The 17870-nt window shown below is 35.8% G+C and overlaps 2 protein-coding genes across 9 annotated transcripts in view; both read right to left on the bottom strand.

Annotated features, from left to right (window-relative positions):
• The window catches only part of LOC148960345 (pyruvate dehydrogenase phosphatase regulatory subunit, mitochondrial-like), a 39305-nt gene extending 33078 nt beyond the window's left edge, over nt 1-6227 (bottom strand). For 2 of the 8 annotated variants that reach the window (XM_089115968.1, XM_089115966.1), the window contains exon 1: nt 5981-6226. In XM_089115968.1, coding sequence (XP_088972094.1) covers nt 5981-6078 — 98 coding nt within the window. In that variant the 5' untranslated portion in view covers nt 6079-6226. Of the gene's footprint in view, nt 1-322; nt 2341-5980 lie in introns of those variants that run through there. The other 6 variants (XM_089115967.1, XM_089115969.1, XM_089115972.1 and 3 more) reach the window with 6 other exon arrangements.
• Nucleotides 6228-9890: 3663 nt separating this feature from the next.
• On the bottom strand, nt 9891-13372 carry LOC148960346 (conodipine-P1-like). Its single transcript, XM_089115977.1, has 2 exons — nt 13099-13372; nt 9891-10385 (listed from the first exon to the last, which is right to left on the bottom strand). Exons 1-2 carry the CDS (start codon nt 13279-13281, stop codon nt 10065-10067), a joined length of 504 nt encoding a protein of 167 aa, XP_088972103.1. The 5' UTR covers nt 13282-13372; the 3' UTR covers nt 9891-10064.
• Between the last annotated feature and the right edge of the window lie 4498 nt (nt 13373-17870).

Raw genomic sequence — 17870 nt, forward strand, 5'->3', positions numbered from 1 at the left:
ACAGATCCCTTATATTTGAAGAAAACAATGGCAAATTGACAATAGCAAAACAAAACAGTCTAAATTTCTACCAATCAATGTATTATTGCCACTATATATATCTTAGATTACATGATGCCAGAAAGGATAGATTGTGTATATTGGTTAAATTACATGATGCCACAAAAACTGCAAGCAAGGAGATTCACAGTGCGATTGATCAAAATCTCCAGATGCATTTATTATAAGAAGCAATTTTCTCAGAAACGAAGCTTTTCAAAAAGAAAGAATAGGAATATCAAGCTGCCTAGCTGTACATTTTTGCAAGTACCTTTAAACCTACCAGCATGCTTGTGATGGGCACTACCAAATGGAAAACTAACACTGAGCTTTATGGATAGAAATGCAGTTTATTTCTTACAACTGCTATCAAGAGAGTATTCATTCTTTCAATATGGTATGGTAGCATTGCAAGACATAGAAACACAGGTCAGCCAATTCTTCTTTCCTAATATTCTCCAAAATATCATTCCAAGTTATTTTAGTTCACCAATTAGCCAGGGGGGAGGCAAACCTTAAAAGATAGGAAGGGGGACTGTGCTGTTGCCAAATACAAGAGACCACACCCTTGTCACACCAAATATACTTGTACTTGTGTTAAAAGCTTTATGTTGTGTATAGAATCATTCAAACTATTGATGACATAAAAAACTGATAAGCAATTGCTCATTAATGAGGAAAGTATAATAAAGGGTTGCCAACACAAAATTCACCCAACAAAATATGAACTCACCCTGTCAGGGGGAGGACTCTACTTCATATTTCAAAATGAAATCTTGCCATTATTTACATAATATTTCAAAATCACTAAAGCCAGATATCTCCAGATTATCAAATAGGCCTATGTCATTCCAGGCTCGCAAAACAGAAATGATATTTATAAACCAAGGTGTATAGAAAATGCATTAAAGGACCCATTTTGGTGTATTATTATTAAAAATTTGAGACAGACATGAAGAATTTAGATAGGTTTCCTGTTTTGGTATACTAATAAAACATTGCTTTTGAATTATTTTAATTTTTTATATATAGCTCATTAATTATCATAAAAAAGAGTAAACGAAAATTGTTGCTGAATTACATGAATTCGAATTTGATTTTTGCTAGATGTCTGATTCTTAGGACAGTGTTCCCTGACCCTAGGCGACCTGTCATTCGCTAATACAGTCAAAAAACCCCTTGACGTGTATGACACAAGGTTATTTGTGTTATCATTAAGACCAGATTCTTCAGCTTTGCCAAATTTGATGATGAAAAGCACAACTTTTATTTAGAAACTTCGCAAAATAAAAATGGTATAATGCTTTTTTGCAAATCCCCGAATTTATGGCGCTTTTAAACTGAAAACTGTCTTTTTAGATCTACTAACGCTTGAAGGTACTAAGTTTAAAAGCTATTTAGCAGGTATTTAGCCACCTCTTAGGTAATTATAAATTAAATAAACTATTATGTCACATCCACATCTTTACATTTATACTATTTCATTTTTTGGCGAATTATTCTAATGTCTGTTCTTATCTGCTATATCCTATTGTACTGACTTAATTTAACAAAAATATCTGCCCATCATCCTCCAATTATAAATAATTTTGAATGTATTACATTACATGAAAAACACATCTTTATTTTTTTGAACTCTTCTAGTTTTTAAATCAAATTCAGGTTGGTTAGTAGGTTAGTAAAACGGAAATAGGGTGATTCAGCAGTTTAGTCCCACCACCCTCAAAATCTAGTAGAGGCACACATTGGTATGTTATAAAATGAAAAAAAATCTACTGTGCAATTATATATACTGTTCTGAAACAAAAAACCCTTTATTGACAGGTTTTCTAAAAATGCCAAAAATACAAAATGGGTGAGTACCTAGGGTAGCAGCTGGGCATAAAAAAAATAATGTGTAAATTCTGTGTCCCCATGTTCTGAAACTCTCCCCCCCCCCTGGTACAGTACACTGATTTTATGATACTCATCCATCCAGTGCCCCACCAAACTAATTTAAATGAAATTTTAACCAACCATCCTACTAGTTACTAGGCTACCTTGATGCACACAGCAACAGACAAAAAAAGCAATTGATCATAGGTGTGTGACAATAAGCTTCCTGAACAAATTAAATACAGGCATACTGTACATGCTACAGTTCTCATCTTTAATTATAACTTGAAGTCCTTTTTGTCCATTTCACAGATTCACAAATATTCACTTCTGTCGTCAAAAATCAACTGCCATTGTCATCAATGCTGTGCAACCACAACACAGTACAGGGACACAGTGCAGCAACATACCTCATTGGATCAGACCAATGGGCTATTCCTGTACATGGGGATGGAAGTAAAATTCCAGAGCATAGGGCTCAAATCTTGATTGGCTGAGAGCTTGCGCTAAATCACGTGACCTCTCTCGCCGCTGAGCCAATCACAGCCCCGGAAAGTGTAAACAAACTTAGGCCAAAGCCGAAAATTGGGCATTTTTACCAACGTCCATTAAAAAAATAACGTGTAAAATCTGCTACAATAAATTTCAAATTTTTTTAACTACATCCCTACACAGATAAATTTCCCACAAATCTACCGTGGAACATGACCTCGATTTTGCGTTGTTAAGAAAATACAGCGTTGTAAACCTAGCCATAGGATACCTTCATATCCAAGGGGTTTAAAATTAACAAAATTTCAAGTCAATTATTGCTGTTACCCCATAAAACCAAAATTTTGCATATTTCAGTTGCTTTAAATCTGAATATCACATTAGACTCAGCTTAGTTTTAAAAAACTCTGACGAACAACGCATGCAGTCTTTACTAGAGCTTTGATCAACGCAAAAATGAGAGAATTTCCCTTTTCAAGACAAAAACTCTCAATAGCTTTCAACTGATCATGTAAAAATGCTCCACCTAGCCGGAGAAGCTTTTAAACTGATACATAATGACTTATTTTGCGACTGTACCATGTCCTGAGCATCTCTGCTGAAGCACAGGTATCTAAGTATTGTGGGGCGTGAAACGATTAGTTCTAAACATGTGCTGGGCACCCAAACAGAATCGTAATATATGTACATAAAGGGAAAAAAGCTACTCAAAACCTAATTAGAAATACTTACTGTGTTTCTGTGAGTGTTGGAATCCTGCTTTGCCAATTTTTGAATCATGATTTACATAACGCGTTTGAAGGTAAATTTTTGGGTTATTCTTGTCCTTGTGACATAAGAATTCATATTTCGAACAATTCTTCACGCCCATCTCTTCCAGTCCGTTGCAATTTTAAATTTAGGAGATAGAAATGATGAAGACTTTTGAAAGCAGGAACTACCCGCATGTTTCTCAAATTTCAAAAGTTAGCAAATGATGACGTGTTGTAACAAAGTGAATTTTCAAAAAATTAAATTCAACTTTTAAAAGTATTGCAAGGGTTTCGAGATTTCGTGACTTTTCAGTGAAAGGTCTACATATTGATTCTTCGAAAAGTAACTTATGATAGTTTTAGAATAAAGAGAGATGCAAATTGTTTGCCATTTTAATTGTTTTGCTTGAAGCGTTAAACTATAAAACTGTTAGAATAAAAAGTCAATTTTTGAACAGGGCCGATTTCTAAAAAAACGATGACTCTTTATGCTTCATATTATAAAGCAAACTGCCATGACATTAGCCTTAAACTCATAATTTACTGTCACGAATAGCTGAATTACATACAATGAGGTGAAACTATTCATAGTCAGTGGTGATTTCTAGGGGGTGTAGGGGGCGATAAATCAGCCCCTTTGCTAAGTCTTTTTCTTGGTTTTGGAGGCTCTGCCTCTTAAAGGGGAATTTTCAGGTCTTCTCATCTAGATCTTAGATCTTTTCAGGATAAGGGGGATTTTCGAAAGCATGATCAATGAAGTTTTATTTGCAAATACCACGAGAAAGGATGCACAAATTGTTAATTTTCTCATCACTGGTACCTCTTTGATTAGTGTCTCACCTTCGAAGTATACTGTTAAGTATACTGAAGTATAGCTGCATTGTTTTGGGAAGAACAGTCATATCAAACATTGATTTGCTTCAGTATTGGTTAATTCATTTGATGGGTGTGATAAAAGATGATCGTGGTCATAAGAAACCACAACCGGTCTTATAAAATCGCATCTAGAGCCCCCTTCCAAGAACTTTTAGAAATCAGCCCTGTTCAAAAAATTACTTTTTATTCTGACAGTTTTACAGTTAAATGCTTCAAGCAAAACAATTAAAATGGCAAACAATTTGCATCTCTTTATTCTAAAACTAAATGTCAAACAATTTGCATCTCTCTTTATTCTAAAACTATCATAAGTTACTTTTCGAAGAATCAATATGTAGACCTTTCACTGAAATGTCACGAAATCTCGAAACCCTTGCAATACTTTTAAAAGTTGAATTTAATTTTTTGAAAATTCACTTTGTTACAACACGTCATCATTTGCTAACTTTTGAAATTTGAGAAACATGCGGGTAGTTCCTGCTTTCAAAAGTCTTCATCATTTCTATCTCCTAAATTTAAAATTGCAACGGACTGGAAGAGATGGGCGTGAAGAATTGTTCGAAATATGAATTCTTATGTCACAAGGACAAGAATAACCCAAAAATTTACCTTCAAACGCGTTATGTAAATCATGATTCAAAAATTGGCAAAGCAGGATTCCAACACTCACAGAAACACAGTAAGTATTTCTAATTAGGTTTTGAGTAGCTTTTTTCCCTTTATGTACATATATTACGATTCTGTTTGGGTGCCCAGCACATGTTTAGAACTAATCGTTTCACGCCCCACAATACTTAGATACCTGTGCTTCAGCAGAGATGCTCAGGACATGGTACAGTCGCAAAATAAGTCATTATGTATCAGTTTAAAAGCTTCTCCGGCTAGGTGGAGCATTTTTACATGATCAGTTGAAAGCTATTGAGAGTTTTTGTCTTGAAAAGGGAAATTCTCTCATTTTTGCGTTGATCAAAGCTCTAGTAAAGACTGCATGCGTTGTTCGTCAGAGTTTTTTAAAACTAAGCTGAGTCTAATGTGATATTCAGATATAAAGCAACTGAAATATGCAAAATTTTGGTTTTATGGGGTAAAAGCAATAATTGACTTGAAATTGTGTTAATTTTAAACCCCTTGGATGTGAAGGTATCCTATGGCTAGGTTTACAACGCTGTATTTTCTTAACAACGCAAAATCGAGGTCATGTTCCACGGTAGATTTGTGGGAAATTTATCTGTGTAGGGATGTAGTTAAAAAAATTTGAAATTTATTGTAGCAGATTTTACACGTTATTTTTTTAATGGACGGTGGTAAAAATGCCCAATTTTCGGCTTTGGCCTAAGTTTGTTTACACTTTCCGGGGCTGTGATTGGCTCAGCGGCGAGAGAGGTCACGTGATTTAGCGCAAGCTCTCAGCCAATCAAGATTTGAGCCCTATGCTAAATTCCAGGGGGGTCTGGCACGAAGGATATTCCAGGGGGTATCAGACAAATGTATATTTTTCCAGGGGGTTGAAAGAAAAAAATATATGAAGTTTTACAAGGGGTATTAAAAAATGTACGATGTTTTCTCCAATGGGTTAAGAAAATTCATTAAAAAGAATGACATGAATTTTCCGGGGGGGGGGGGGGGGGTTGAAAGAATCAAAATTAGAGTGGACATGATCTTCAAATTCACTTTCCGGGGGATATATGATTAACAGAAATCTTACTTCCATCCCCCTGTATGGAGTAAAAATGGAATAGCGCAATGCATAAGACAAACACAACAAACTTTAATTCGTTGCAATGTTCACAAAATGGGGCAAATGTTACAATGTTCACAATTGTTACAGTGGCTCCTGGATTCTCGTGCATTTACAATGAATGAACAATAGAAATGACAATATTGTACAATAAGCAACAATGAGCAATGGCGGTTATTCTGCCAAGAAAGGTAAATTTGTATATAACCTATATAGCCAGGGTCCTGCTAGCACTGACGGACGGATGGTGAAATTTCTTGGATTAGCAATCATGAATCTTTGTCCAGTTGAAAGTCGGAGAGCCATTTTGAGAATGACGTCTGCTGATAGTGGTAAATGATATAGAAGCGCCGGAGGCGCTAGATATCTAACTAGCTGTTTTCAAGCGGAAATACGGGAAATTGCAAGGCGGGCAAAGGAAAACCAATATTTTCGAAAATCGGCATAAATTTGAGAGGTAAGCTAAACTGTATCAGCTTGCCATATTCATTTCAAAGGTTTTAAGCTATAAATTGTTTTGGGAAACGGTGTTTTAAGATTTTTAAAAAATTTATTTGCTGTTGCTGTTGTCAAAAATATTGCTATTCGCAGAGAATCACAGACAAAGAAATCACGATAACTAAAATAATTTTACGGATTTAAATTGAGCTACCATAGAAGGTTGCTTTTACGTGTAGGTTTTTTCACTTGCTTCCTGTTTGTGCTCGTGCGGGGCCCAGCTATTTCTCCTCAAAGTGAGAGCAGAAAAGGGGGCGTTGGCCTCACTGAGCAGCCTATCACTGAGGGCCTGTGGGGGCCACGGTTATAGCTAAAGCAGGGGGTCAAGGCCTTTTTCCCCTTTTACTGCAGCTTTAAAACTACTTGCTTCGCAAAGAAGTGGAGGGGCTATAGCCACACACCCTCCCTTCCCCCCCCCCCCCCCCCCGGTGGCGCGAGCACTGGTACAAAGAGACACTTTAGGAGAAGAAACCCTACGGCATCAAATAAAACTGGGCCAATGAGCCCCAATGAGAAATGTGGCCCTGTTTGTATCTATATTTGTCCATGTAACTCTATGTGAAAAGTCTTGATATGAATATAAAAAAATCAAACCCGAACAGCCTGATTCCCTTGAAATTAAGTAAACGAAAGGCTTTATCTCGCTATTATTTCCTTTTAGTCATTTTTAGTTTTTTTTAAAAATCTGTTTAGTTGTAAAAAGTGTGGGGGCCCCAGTCCCTTTTGCGCCGCCCATGAATTGACATCGCCAGTGAGTCGTAGGATTTAGCTATCAGTCAGGAAATATTGTTTTTAACATTCGCAGCCAGACAGGACCAGTCTTATTTTAAATAAAAAGACAGAAGAATAATAAAAATTACATTCTAAGTTCGCACGAAACAATGAGATGCATGCCTAACTTCAACATAAAGCCAAACTATATATTCTAAACCGAAAATAATCTCGATATCCACTCGTATGAATGATTTTTTCGAATAAACCCAAAAAACAGTATTTTTGACAACGTAAACATTACCTAGTCCAGGGCCTTTACGAACGTCGCAGCAAGTAAAATATTTTAAAAATCTCAAGACCCCCTTTCCCAAAAACAATTTATAATTTAAAAACCTCAAAATTAATATGGCAAGCTGATACAGTGTAGCCTTCCTCTCAAAATTATGCCAATTTTCGAAATATTTGTTTTCCTTCGTCCGCCTTGCAATTTCCCGTACTGAGTCCTTATGTGTGATTGTCTTTTTGTCAGTATTTCCGCTTGAGTGATTTTGCCTCACCAGCTCAATGGGCAATTATCTCAAGTTAGACATCTAGTCGGCTTATTGTATTTTGCGAAAATTTTCGCATAATGCGAAAATGCGAAATTTCGCAAAATAAAAGTTTCGAGGCGGTATTTTGTAAAATGCGAAAACTGATTCTAAAATCTTTATTTGCCCAGATCAACGACCGAAAACAAGCAATTCATATTCAGGGCGACTCTGTTCATGCAAATAGCCTAGTTCATGTCCCATTTAACGTTAGATAACTCATGGACACATTTTGGAAAATGGTTCAAAAACCAACCACACCAAGGCCATGAACGGCCTAATTGTGAATTGCCCATTCCAGCGAAAGACGATAACAGTAAGCATCCCGGTGCTTGCTAATTGGTAATTGGTAAATACCCAACATTCTGCGTGTTCTGTGTTGTTTTAGGAGTAATTTACGCCTTTATCCACAAGGCCTATTTTCCTGCTTCCTTCCCGGTGAAACCCGCGTGGCTGGAAAAGGACGGGGGTGATGTCAAAAGATTTTCGCAAAATACAAAATGGCTTGGGGTTTTTGTATTTTGCGAAAACTCGCCAAACATTGTCGAAATGTTAGTTTTTATTTGAGAAAATGTACGGAAAGGCTTTGGACTGTATTTAAAATCTTGTCAATTGAGTAGGCATCAAAAGATTCGATCAAATTAAAGAATTTTCGCAAAATACAAAATGGCTGGGGGTTTTTGTATTTTGCGAAAACTCGCCAAACATTGTCGAAATGTTAGTTTTTATTTGAATAAATGTACGGTAAAGCTGTGGGTGCACATATCCAGGGTGATGCCCAGAAAATTTGACAATTACCTTGAAATACATTTCAGAACGATTTCTTAAACGGCTGTCAATTATCCGACGAAGGACCGAATTTTCCAGCGAGATCGCTGATTGGGGGGTGCTCGAGCCCCCCCCCCCATACCCCCATAATTTCTGCCACTGCACCTTCTATTCATCATGCCCCTGCGGATCATCCTTTTCTCGTTTGAGAAAGGAAAATGAATCCTCTTCCAGCAATTAATCAGAAAAGCTCAACTTCTTCGCATTAACCTTTGCCACCAATTCTAAATCCTAATGATCAAGACTTCTAACCTTGTCATTACTCTCTATTTCTCTATCAAAGTGACCAATCAAGTTTTCCACCCGAAAAGTTTGCAAAGCTCTTCTCCTACCAAACACCTCTAGATCTACAGTTCCTTGTGGTAAACCAGTAATTGTCCTTAGAAGTTAGAACTCGCAACAGTTTTTAGATGTATTTCCAGTAACAAGCCCGTGTTCCTTATAAGGGGGACATCTGAACCCTCCAGCTATCGTCCAATCGCAATCTTTTCCAAGAATCGTTCTCGCTAAGCGAGTTCTACTGGTGATCTTCTAGCGTATGCTAGACATGTTTGGTCCTCTCCTCTGGTGAATGATTTGATGAGAGTAAAGTGAACTCGACATCTCAAAAGCTATCGATCGCATCTGGTATACACTCTTTATTTATAAGAACCAGTAAATTGAAGATCAGGCGGGCTGTGCATAATTTTTCGAAAAAGTGAGGCTGGATTGTTCTTAATTTGTTATTAGAAAATATTGTAATTGCTAACTATTGCGCCCGAAGGAGGTGCTCAGGGCACGGGTGCTCGTTTGTCAACAAAGTCAGTGAGACTTCCTTTCCTTGCCGACAAGTCAGTCAATAGTAGCTATATTTTACTACATTCTACAGTAGCTCGGCCTCAGCTTGTTCTTAATTTGTCCTGAACTTTTGACCAATGTTGAGACTCGTGTTCTTTCTTATAGAAAAGAGTGTAAAAGTTTTCTTTCTAAACTCCCCGTGTATGGTCTGCATCAAACTATTATAAATTGGATTGGTAGCTTCTGTCGACATGTCCATAGCCATTACAATTGAGTGCTTCCTCTCCAGTCCCCCACAATTAATGATCCACAAGGTTCTATCAAAACAACCGTATCATCTAACTATAAATATCATCTAAGTATCATCATCTAAGCTAAATTTAATGAGTCCTCCTTTCATGAACAGAGTATCGATGCATCCATCTTGAATACGAGTACGCATATTCTATATATATACCCTATTCTTTCTAAGTATTTTGGATTGTTTTTTTTCACACCATTTTTATTTACTCTTTCAATAAGTGAATTTAGCACTATTGGCACATTGTTTCAGAGTTAGCAAGCTGTACTTTCTGGCTTACATAAAAATTATATTCCTTTCTCTTTGTATGCAATGATTTTTTCGCAAAAGTAATCTTTTTCGGGTTCTATCTTTTAATGTAGCACCTTTTTCTCTCAATAAATTTGACATCTGAGGTTAACTAAATTTATGTTCAACCTTGAAAATTTCAAGAACAAAAAATTGATAGAATTGAGAGATGATTGATAGAGTATAAGCAGGCTTTTCAAAATAGCAAAGAACAATAGATAGGGTATTTTTGAATATCAAATGTTACAATGCATGGAGATAAATGATACAAAGCAGGTGTCTTTTAATGATGAACCTTCTTAGATCTTCAACATATTGTTTGGATTGCCTCTTGGAATAACGCATGGGTTGTCACACCAGTCCGGAGATGGATTGTTGTAATTGGGCGAAGCGAAGAAATCGACAGCCATAAAGTAGATTTTTGCACCTTGTTTGCAATTTTGCGGTTGTTCAGTAATGAACGGCCATTTTGAAATCTCGCCAGCAAGCTTTAATCCATGCTTGAAGCTCTCCCAAAATGACCTTTTTCGTCCAGAACCATAATGTTTATCACAAATTGCTTCCATGTCACTCAGAAAAGCTTGATCGCAATCATACCGTGACCAGCCACGCTTCACGCCCTTCAATAAGAATACACATATCGAGAAAAAGTTTCTAACCACAAACAATACAATAAAGTTCACAAAATTGAAACCGGAACGTATGAAGTGTTTGACACTGAATGACATGGAAGGGATTGTCATATGACACCTTACTATTTTTTCAAGAATGCATTTATCAAAATGCATGTGATTATAATCTCTAACATCTGATACAACATATCTGATATCTAAAAAGTTGCCAAATATAACACACGAATCTGTCGTTGTATTGAAGCAATATTACGCATTCGTCCCCCTCCCCCTCCCCATTTTCCTTAAGAACCAAATAAAATTTGCTAGGCAAAAGTAGAAAGAGATGTAGTCTACTATCCTGTACCTTTTTGTGCTTATTCCCTTAAATATGTCTTGAGCTTAAGTTTTGTTGCCAAGTTTTTGCCATGTTAAGAAGATGTAGAGATATTAAAGCATGGGAATTTGATGGATGACATCGAATCATTGCCCAAGTTGTACATTACGCTGTACGAATGACAGTTTTTTTAAAAATTCGCTAGCTATTAACCATTGTACGTACGTGGTTTAGAATAACTTGTTGTCAAAGCAAAATAACGAACTTTCGTTTTTCTTGGGCCTAAACCTGGCTCGCAAGGTTTATTTGTTAACGGACAAACTCTCAAAAACTTTACTGAAAGAGAAAGTTCAAACTTTTGAAGGAAAATTCTTCGAAAATTTTTTTTGAGAAAATAAGAAAGGATGCCTTCGTAGAGTTGTTTTTGTAAAAATTGTTTACTTAGCTTCAGAAGGTACTTTTTAAGACACTGTAAAGCTATGCTTATCCGGGAGTATTCTGGTCCTTCTTTTCGGTGTCACAACACCTCGTGATTCCTACGCCTGGAATTACAGAGAGCTGGCGACACTCCTCAATCAGTGGGAAAGTTTGGTCGTAACAGGACTCGAACCACAGACCCTTGGGTCTGTAGCCAATTATCCTAACCACTGAGCCATCCTCGCTCCTAATTCCAGATAACACTCATTCCAGAAAATTTTCACGATCAAATTTTACAGAAGAAATGGCCCAACTTTGCAAAATTGCTTAATCTTTTTTTTGTTGATGTAGTTCTTCTGTTGATATTCTTATTTTCACCTTTTTTGGTTGATTTTTGTTTCGTTTATTTCCATTTGCCATTGTATTTTGGTTCCATATCCAATGTAACAAGAATTGACTATTCTCTGTGCACTCACTTCATATGAACATTAAAGTACTGGGACATGATAATGAAAGAAAGCTTGAGAATATTACCAACATCAATAAATCGATTTCTAGATGTACAGTTTCCGGCCATACTTTGAATACCTTATTTGAAAAAATTTCTGCTGCCAATCATAGAAGTTTTTACGATTTTCACAGTTTGGCCTCTACACTTTCAAATACGTTTCATCGGTCCTGTACATCGGAACCGGAGGACAGGTGATGCGTACACACTTTTGAATGCCTGCGAAATGTGTTCCTGAGTCAAAGAGTGATCTTCGTGGTTTTTTGTAAAATAACTTGCTTATCTTTATTTCTAAAGATTAGGTCTTTAGCCATTAAACTATCAAACCTTGCTGGAATTCCAGTGGAAAGCGTGGCCGTGGTTTGGATAAGCCAAAAAATGGGAGACGTCAAGAAATCCCTGTATTACAGTCAACACCCACTTTGCAGATGCATGCTGCGATGATGGCATTCAACCTGCTTCTTCTTAGGGGCCTGTTTATATGAAATAATTTATCCCACCTCTCAGCCCATAATCTGGCAGGTTGGATGAAATCATCGAATACTTACATGTAGATTCTATCCCCTCTTCCAGCCTGTGTGCTGACAAGTGGGACGAAATTTGATCACGTTTCTATGAACGTTTCATCCAATCTTCCTGCCTTATCCCACCTTCCAGCGTTTATATGGAAAAATTCATCCCATCTAAGTGAGATCGCACCTCTCATGCAGTGGGATCTCACTTAACCGGGCTAGCTTGTTTTCCATATAAATGCAAAACGAACAACACAAAGGATTCTATAGAACAGTGAGATCTCACCTCTCCGCTCACTGGCTGGAAAGTGGGATGAATTTCCCCATATAAACAGGCCCTTAATGATGATTAAGTTTCAGCCAAGACACCTCAGATGTATTTATTCATCTGAATAAACAATGAGAGACAACTACCAAACACGTAAACAACGCAAACTTTTGTATTTTGAAGATATACAGAATTATTCTACTCTGCAATATTAATGTGCTTTCTACGCCGATTATGCAATTTGAAAAAATTAGTGTGCTATTCTTTAAATCTTTTAGGAGCCCTTTTTGATATTCTTTCGGGAAGAGTTTCTGAGTAAATTAACAGAATAATTCCTTGTCTTGCTTTCAAGATTTGGTTTAAGGCTTTGTCAGGGTAGGCCATGTCAAGCCAATTGCCAGTATTATTCTTGAATTTATCAACAGGAACCAAGGAATTAAGATTACAGCTACAATAATATTCGATTATAGCAGAGAACATTTGTCATAAATAGAAAATTGCATTATTTTTAAAATGACTAATCAGATTGCAAACTCATAACAACTTTGGCATTTATGATTAACCTTTCATGGTGTCTTTAAAGTAAAATCCGCTTCTCCTAAAGTAAAAAATAGCTAAAAATTATAGTAAATAATACAACAAGAATGTTCTCGAGAGATTACTGAATGGCATGTACTCACACAGAAGTAACAGACGTCATGTTTGTTGCAGGCTGCAGCAAATTCATCTTCGTATGGAAATGGTGAGCTAAGTGGCACACTACAGGCATTTGTATGCTGTTGCGAAGGACATGAGCCGTCATCCGCATTAAGTGACCATACAAAGCCTGCCAGAAGGATTAGGCCAGTTGTTAGAAGTCTCATTTCTAGGCTGTCTTGACACCAGTAAATTCACACGCATCTAAAGATTTTTCAAGTTAATCTGCATTTATACACCTGTATTTGTGATATAAACAAACCATTTTTCAATATATCATTTCATATGCTTCGCTATCGTGGCGGGTTGCCTTTTCACTTTTGCTGCGCATTTGGCCTGAGCTATTGTTCAATTACCATAGTATTTCTTGCTCAAGAGTAAATATGCATCCAGACAATACCTCTTGAATTAGAGTCTTGTTGTTTAGAATAGCATTTAATAAAAAATCACCGTAGAAAATTAAATGATGCACTAGGCAAGAAAAAATTGAAAGAAGGCAGAAAGTGGATGGTCAATAGGCCAAGATGAAATTGGTTCATTCAAGCTTTAAAAAAGAATTTTATCTTAGCTGAAGCCAAAAACTTTTCATTGTTTTTAAAATCATTTTTAGTTTACCCTTGCACGTCTAGAAGCAGTTAATCTAAACTTCCACAATTCAGACTTTTTAAACGGCCATTGACATGGAGAGCACGCATTACCTTGACGTACAATGCCTTCCAAAAGCCTTGGAACACTGACATCAATTTCCAAGGTCAAAATCAATCATCCCCCTTCTCCCCTAGAGAACATCAAACGGGTTAGGATTTTAGGAAGCTCTTTCTTTTGCGCTTCTTTTATAAAATTTTTCTAAATCATCAACATTGTTTTAGGGGGAAGGGGGCGGAAGTAGTAACTTTTTTTATGAAAGGAATAAAAGATATCAAATATAACGTAATTTGCTGGGTGTTCCAGGTACTTTTGGCAGACATTGTAGTTATTGGAAATGTCAGCAGTGAATTGCAGGAAAGGATGAAAAAGCAATATGACTCACTTCAATTGGAATATTCTAGTGAGAATTTTACTTCATATAAATGAAATTTTATGCAGTTGGACCAAAAGTGCTCCAAAGGCAAAAGTATAACATTTTGAGGAATATGTTATGAATGTTATTGTATGAATTTGCATAAATTATGAATGAAAGCTTCTCGAATTAAAGCATAGTAGCAATGTCAAGAGTTCTAAATGTTTTAAAAGAAGGAATTTTATTTTAATACTTCGTTGCAAGCTTCATAGCATTTTGCTTAAACGAAGAAGGGCAAAGTTCTAGTTGCACATAATATTTCTTCATGATGATTCATGTACATCTCAAAGAATTCGTTATTTAAAGTTTCTGTGAATTTCGAGCATCTTTAAAATTCAACTTCAAATGTTTAGCTAATATTCCTATATCATAGTTAACATTAATGCTTTAATCGAACCAGACTACAAATCATTCATATACAGCATTTGAAACCTCTTGGCAATCGATTGTCAGCAAAGAAGATACATCTCCTCTCCCTTCAACTTGGCATTCAAAGCCATGCTGTCTGAAAAAGCAGACATAAAAACGAGACAAATAGAATGATATCGTATCAGATCTCCATCTAAGAATCTCAGGTTTGGTTAAGTCATTCTTTGGATGTGTGTGTCTGCGAAGCATTGAAAATGTTTAGAAATAAACCAGAAAAGGCGAGATGCAGATCATGTATCATACAAAATATTCAAGAAAAAAATTGAAAGAGTGTATAGTGTACAAGACCAAGGTTGTGTGTACTTTGGAATGCTAATTTTTGTGAAACCAAAGATTACCTGAAGATTTGGGAAACATTTAGCTGTTATGACCAGTGACCCTGTTAATCAATTTCTTTATGCTGTTGTTTGATTATCATTGCAGTTTTTCTTAAAAGTAAACACACAACCAGACAATGCACGAAAAATTAGACTCTGGCTGCTTAAAAACCATACGTGGCTACTCCTTGGCTCTATAATATTACGCTTGTTGTAAGAGATGATACAGATGCTTTTCTGCTTTTCAAAAAGTTCTGTAAGCCAACTCTAGTACTAAACTGCTTAATTTTGCGCCCATTAGTCCTTGTGATGTCACTGCTAATTCATAGGTGAATTCCAGCTTCTAAGTACCCTCAAACAACGATTGCACTGTGATAAATTTAGCATTCACGATAAAACTTGCTTTCCCGCCAGCTTAGGTTATCCGGCGTATCCGTTAGGCGGGATTTTGACGTCACTTATCTTTTAGAACCACACTGCCCTAATTTTGGCTAAAATTTTCCACGTTGTTTTGCGATATACGATTTTCCTAAAAGTTTGTTTTTGTACCAGATACAGTACGATCAAACCGTGATCGATTTTTGTGTAATGAGCTGATGTTAAATCTGGCATGAAATAATCGGTAAGATTAGATACTGCGATTTTAATATTGCATATTAAGCCCATTGTAGGTTAATATTTTTGTGATCATAAAAAATTTGTCACTTTTAATATGCAAAGTATACATTTAAAGCTTAATGCAACCCTAAACACATTTCCCGGTAACTTTGATAATATCTAATTGCATTGACACTAAGCAACGTGTACGTGATATGAAAAAATTTCAATGTAATTCCATATATTAATTAAGAGAAACAAAACCTTCATGAATAAAGAAACATTCATTTCAATCCTTCCTGTCGATGTTGGTTTTTTCATAGAAACAGTATGCTTAGCAAGACCCCCTGATGATTGGTGAAATAAAGCTCAACAGGCAAGATATACTCTCTTAATTTTTCCTTCAACAAAACTGATTTTTAGTTTGGAATTCTTGCAGGTAATCTCTCTTAAGTCTAGAAATCATTCAAGTTAGAAAGTGCATATTTCTTATTAAAATTAAGTCCAAATTTCGACCTCAATTCAGTTAAGTATATATTTATAAGTATACTTTGAGTTCGAATTTCGTTGATATTTAATACAAATTCTCTTTCTATCATAAACAGAAAATCTTCACACAAGCTGCATTTTTAGCATATGAATAGAATACACAAATGCTTTCTTTGTGGTGTTGGTAATGAATAAATTTCTTAATGGCAACTCAAATTGTCACATGGATGGCAAAAACTCAGGATCTGTTTTGTCTTAAAACTTTTATATTTGTCTGAAAAATTAACACTGTAAAGGCAGAGCTGTCAGCCAAAGTAGAAATCGGACTACAGTAACTTTACTTTTCTGCATGGCAATATCAAAAACAGATACCTAAATTTTAATGTAAAAAAAACACTACATACCAAGAAGAAAATCTCATTGAGCTTTTTTACATTTACCATCATAGCGGCAACTTGACTTAAGAATGAAAATCTAGTGAATATCGGTAAAAACTTGTATGCAATGTGATGGCTTGACTCATGTCGTTGAATATTATGAGAGTCATGCTCAGAAACTCTGTTAGATCATTTTCTATAAAATATTTTCCCATTCAAATACTAAAACATGAAGATTCTTTTTCGTGAAATGTCTCCTTAGGCAGTCTTGGAACGAGTTATGATATCTTTTGCATCCAGAATTACTTTACTTGCAAATGTGTGAAATTAAAGTTACTTAATTGTGAAATAAGCTAAGAATGGCAGTTTAAAGACTCATCGAAAGAAATATTAAAGAGAAAGTAAAACAAGGGATTTTTTATTATCCAGCGTAAACCAGTTTTCCTCCAAAAATATGCACGTATTAAAACAGAATGACACTATATACAAGGCTGATATACAATTCCTTTAGTAAATTAGGTAGCGAAATTGGAAAATGAATTTGGCATTTTAGCAGGATGGCATTGTAGAATCTGCCAGTCTTAATTTCTCAATAGTATTTGCGCCATGAAGCAGATAAATGCTTGGCTATTTTTGAACTTAAGCATATCAAGTTAGCACTTGCATTACAAAATTTCTTGTCCTGAGCTCAAAGGTTATTGGAAAAAGGAAAGTCATAGTACAGTGAATTAAACAAATAGCATGATTAATTGCTAGATTAGATTTCAGGGTCAAGAACGAACTTATTGATTCTAAATACAAGCTAATGCATTCTTTGTACAGCCTGCGGAGTAAATCGAAGCTACTCGATACGAATCGATTTGAGTCAACATCGGCGAAAGAAACAGGAACTGAAATATCAAGATTAGATAACAAAGAACACAAATTCGAAACCTGAACAAATCAAACAGTATTTTCAGTCACCGATGTTTATTTCATTTTTCTGTTGTATTATACGAGGATTTCAAATTCATTTGATTATTGATTATTTGTGTACAGAAGACAGTCTTTATTGCAGGTCCATCGATCCCAAATGAATCATTCAATGTAGTTTGTTGCAAATGAACAACAACTCCATAAGCATCGACTTGTCTATACCGTTAAAATTAAGCTCTTTTACTTGCAAGGATAGAGCTTTTATTCAAATTTCGCTCATACATGATTATACATTATTATTTGGCCAAAAGAGCTTTGGTATTCACAAAATACCTTTTAAATTGAAGGAGCAAAGCAATTCTCGACACTTCTACGTTTGTCCAACATAAAACGTTTGCCCAACGTCTTTATTTTTGTCCAACAACTTTTCTTTCGAAAGGTACCTTTTTATAAGAAACTGGCTATAAGAAACAAGTACTGGACAGTCAGAAAAAATTAAGAAATTTCAGTACTCGAAGCAAAAAAATTTAAAAACTATTAAATCGTGATAAAACTGAGAACAACGAAAATTT

This window comes from Rhopilema esculentum, chromosome 4 (genome assembly GCF_057945365.1).
Source record: "Rhopilema esculentum isolate cy_ngs chromosome 4, ASM5794536v1, whole genome shotgun sequence".
Taxonomy (NCBI): domain Eukaryota; kingdom Metazoa; phylum Cnidaria; class Scyphozoa; order Rhizostomeae; family Rhizostomatidae; genus Rhopilema; species Rhopilema esculentum.

Excerpts from the sequence above, each read along its gene's own strand:
- LOC148960346 (XM_089115977.1), bottom strand. The coding sequence starts at position 13,281 with ATGAGACTTCTAACAACTGGCCTAATCCTTCTGGCAGGCTTTGTATGG. Across the intron at positions 10,386-13,098 it reads ATGACGTCTGTTACTTCTGT|GGCGTGAAGCGTGGCTGGTC; the intron begins GTGAGTACATGC and ends TTCTTATTGAAG.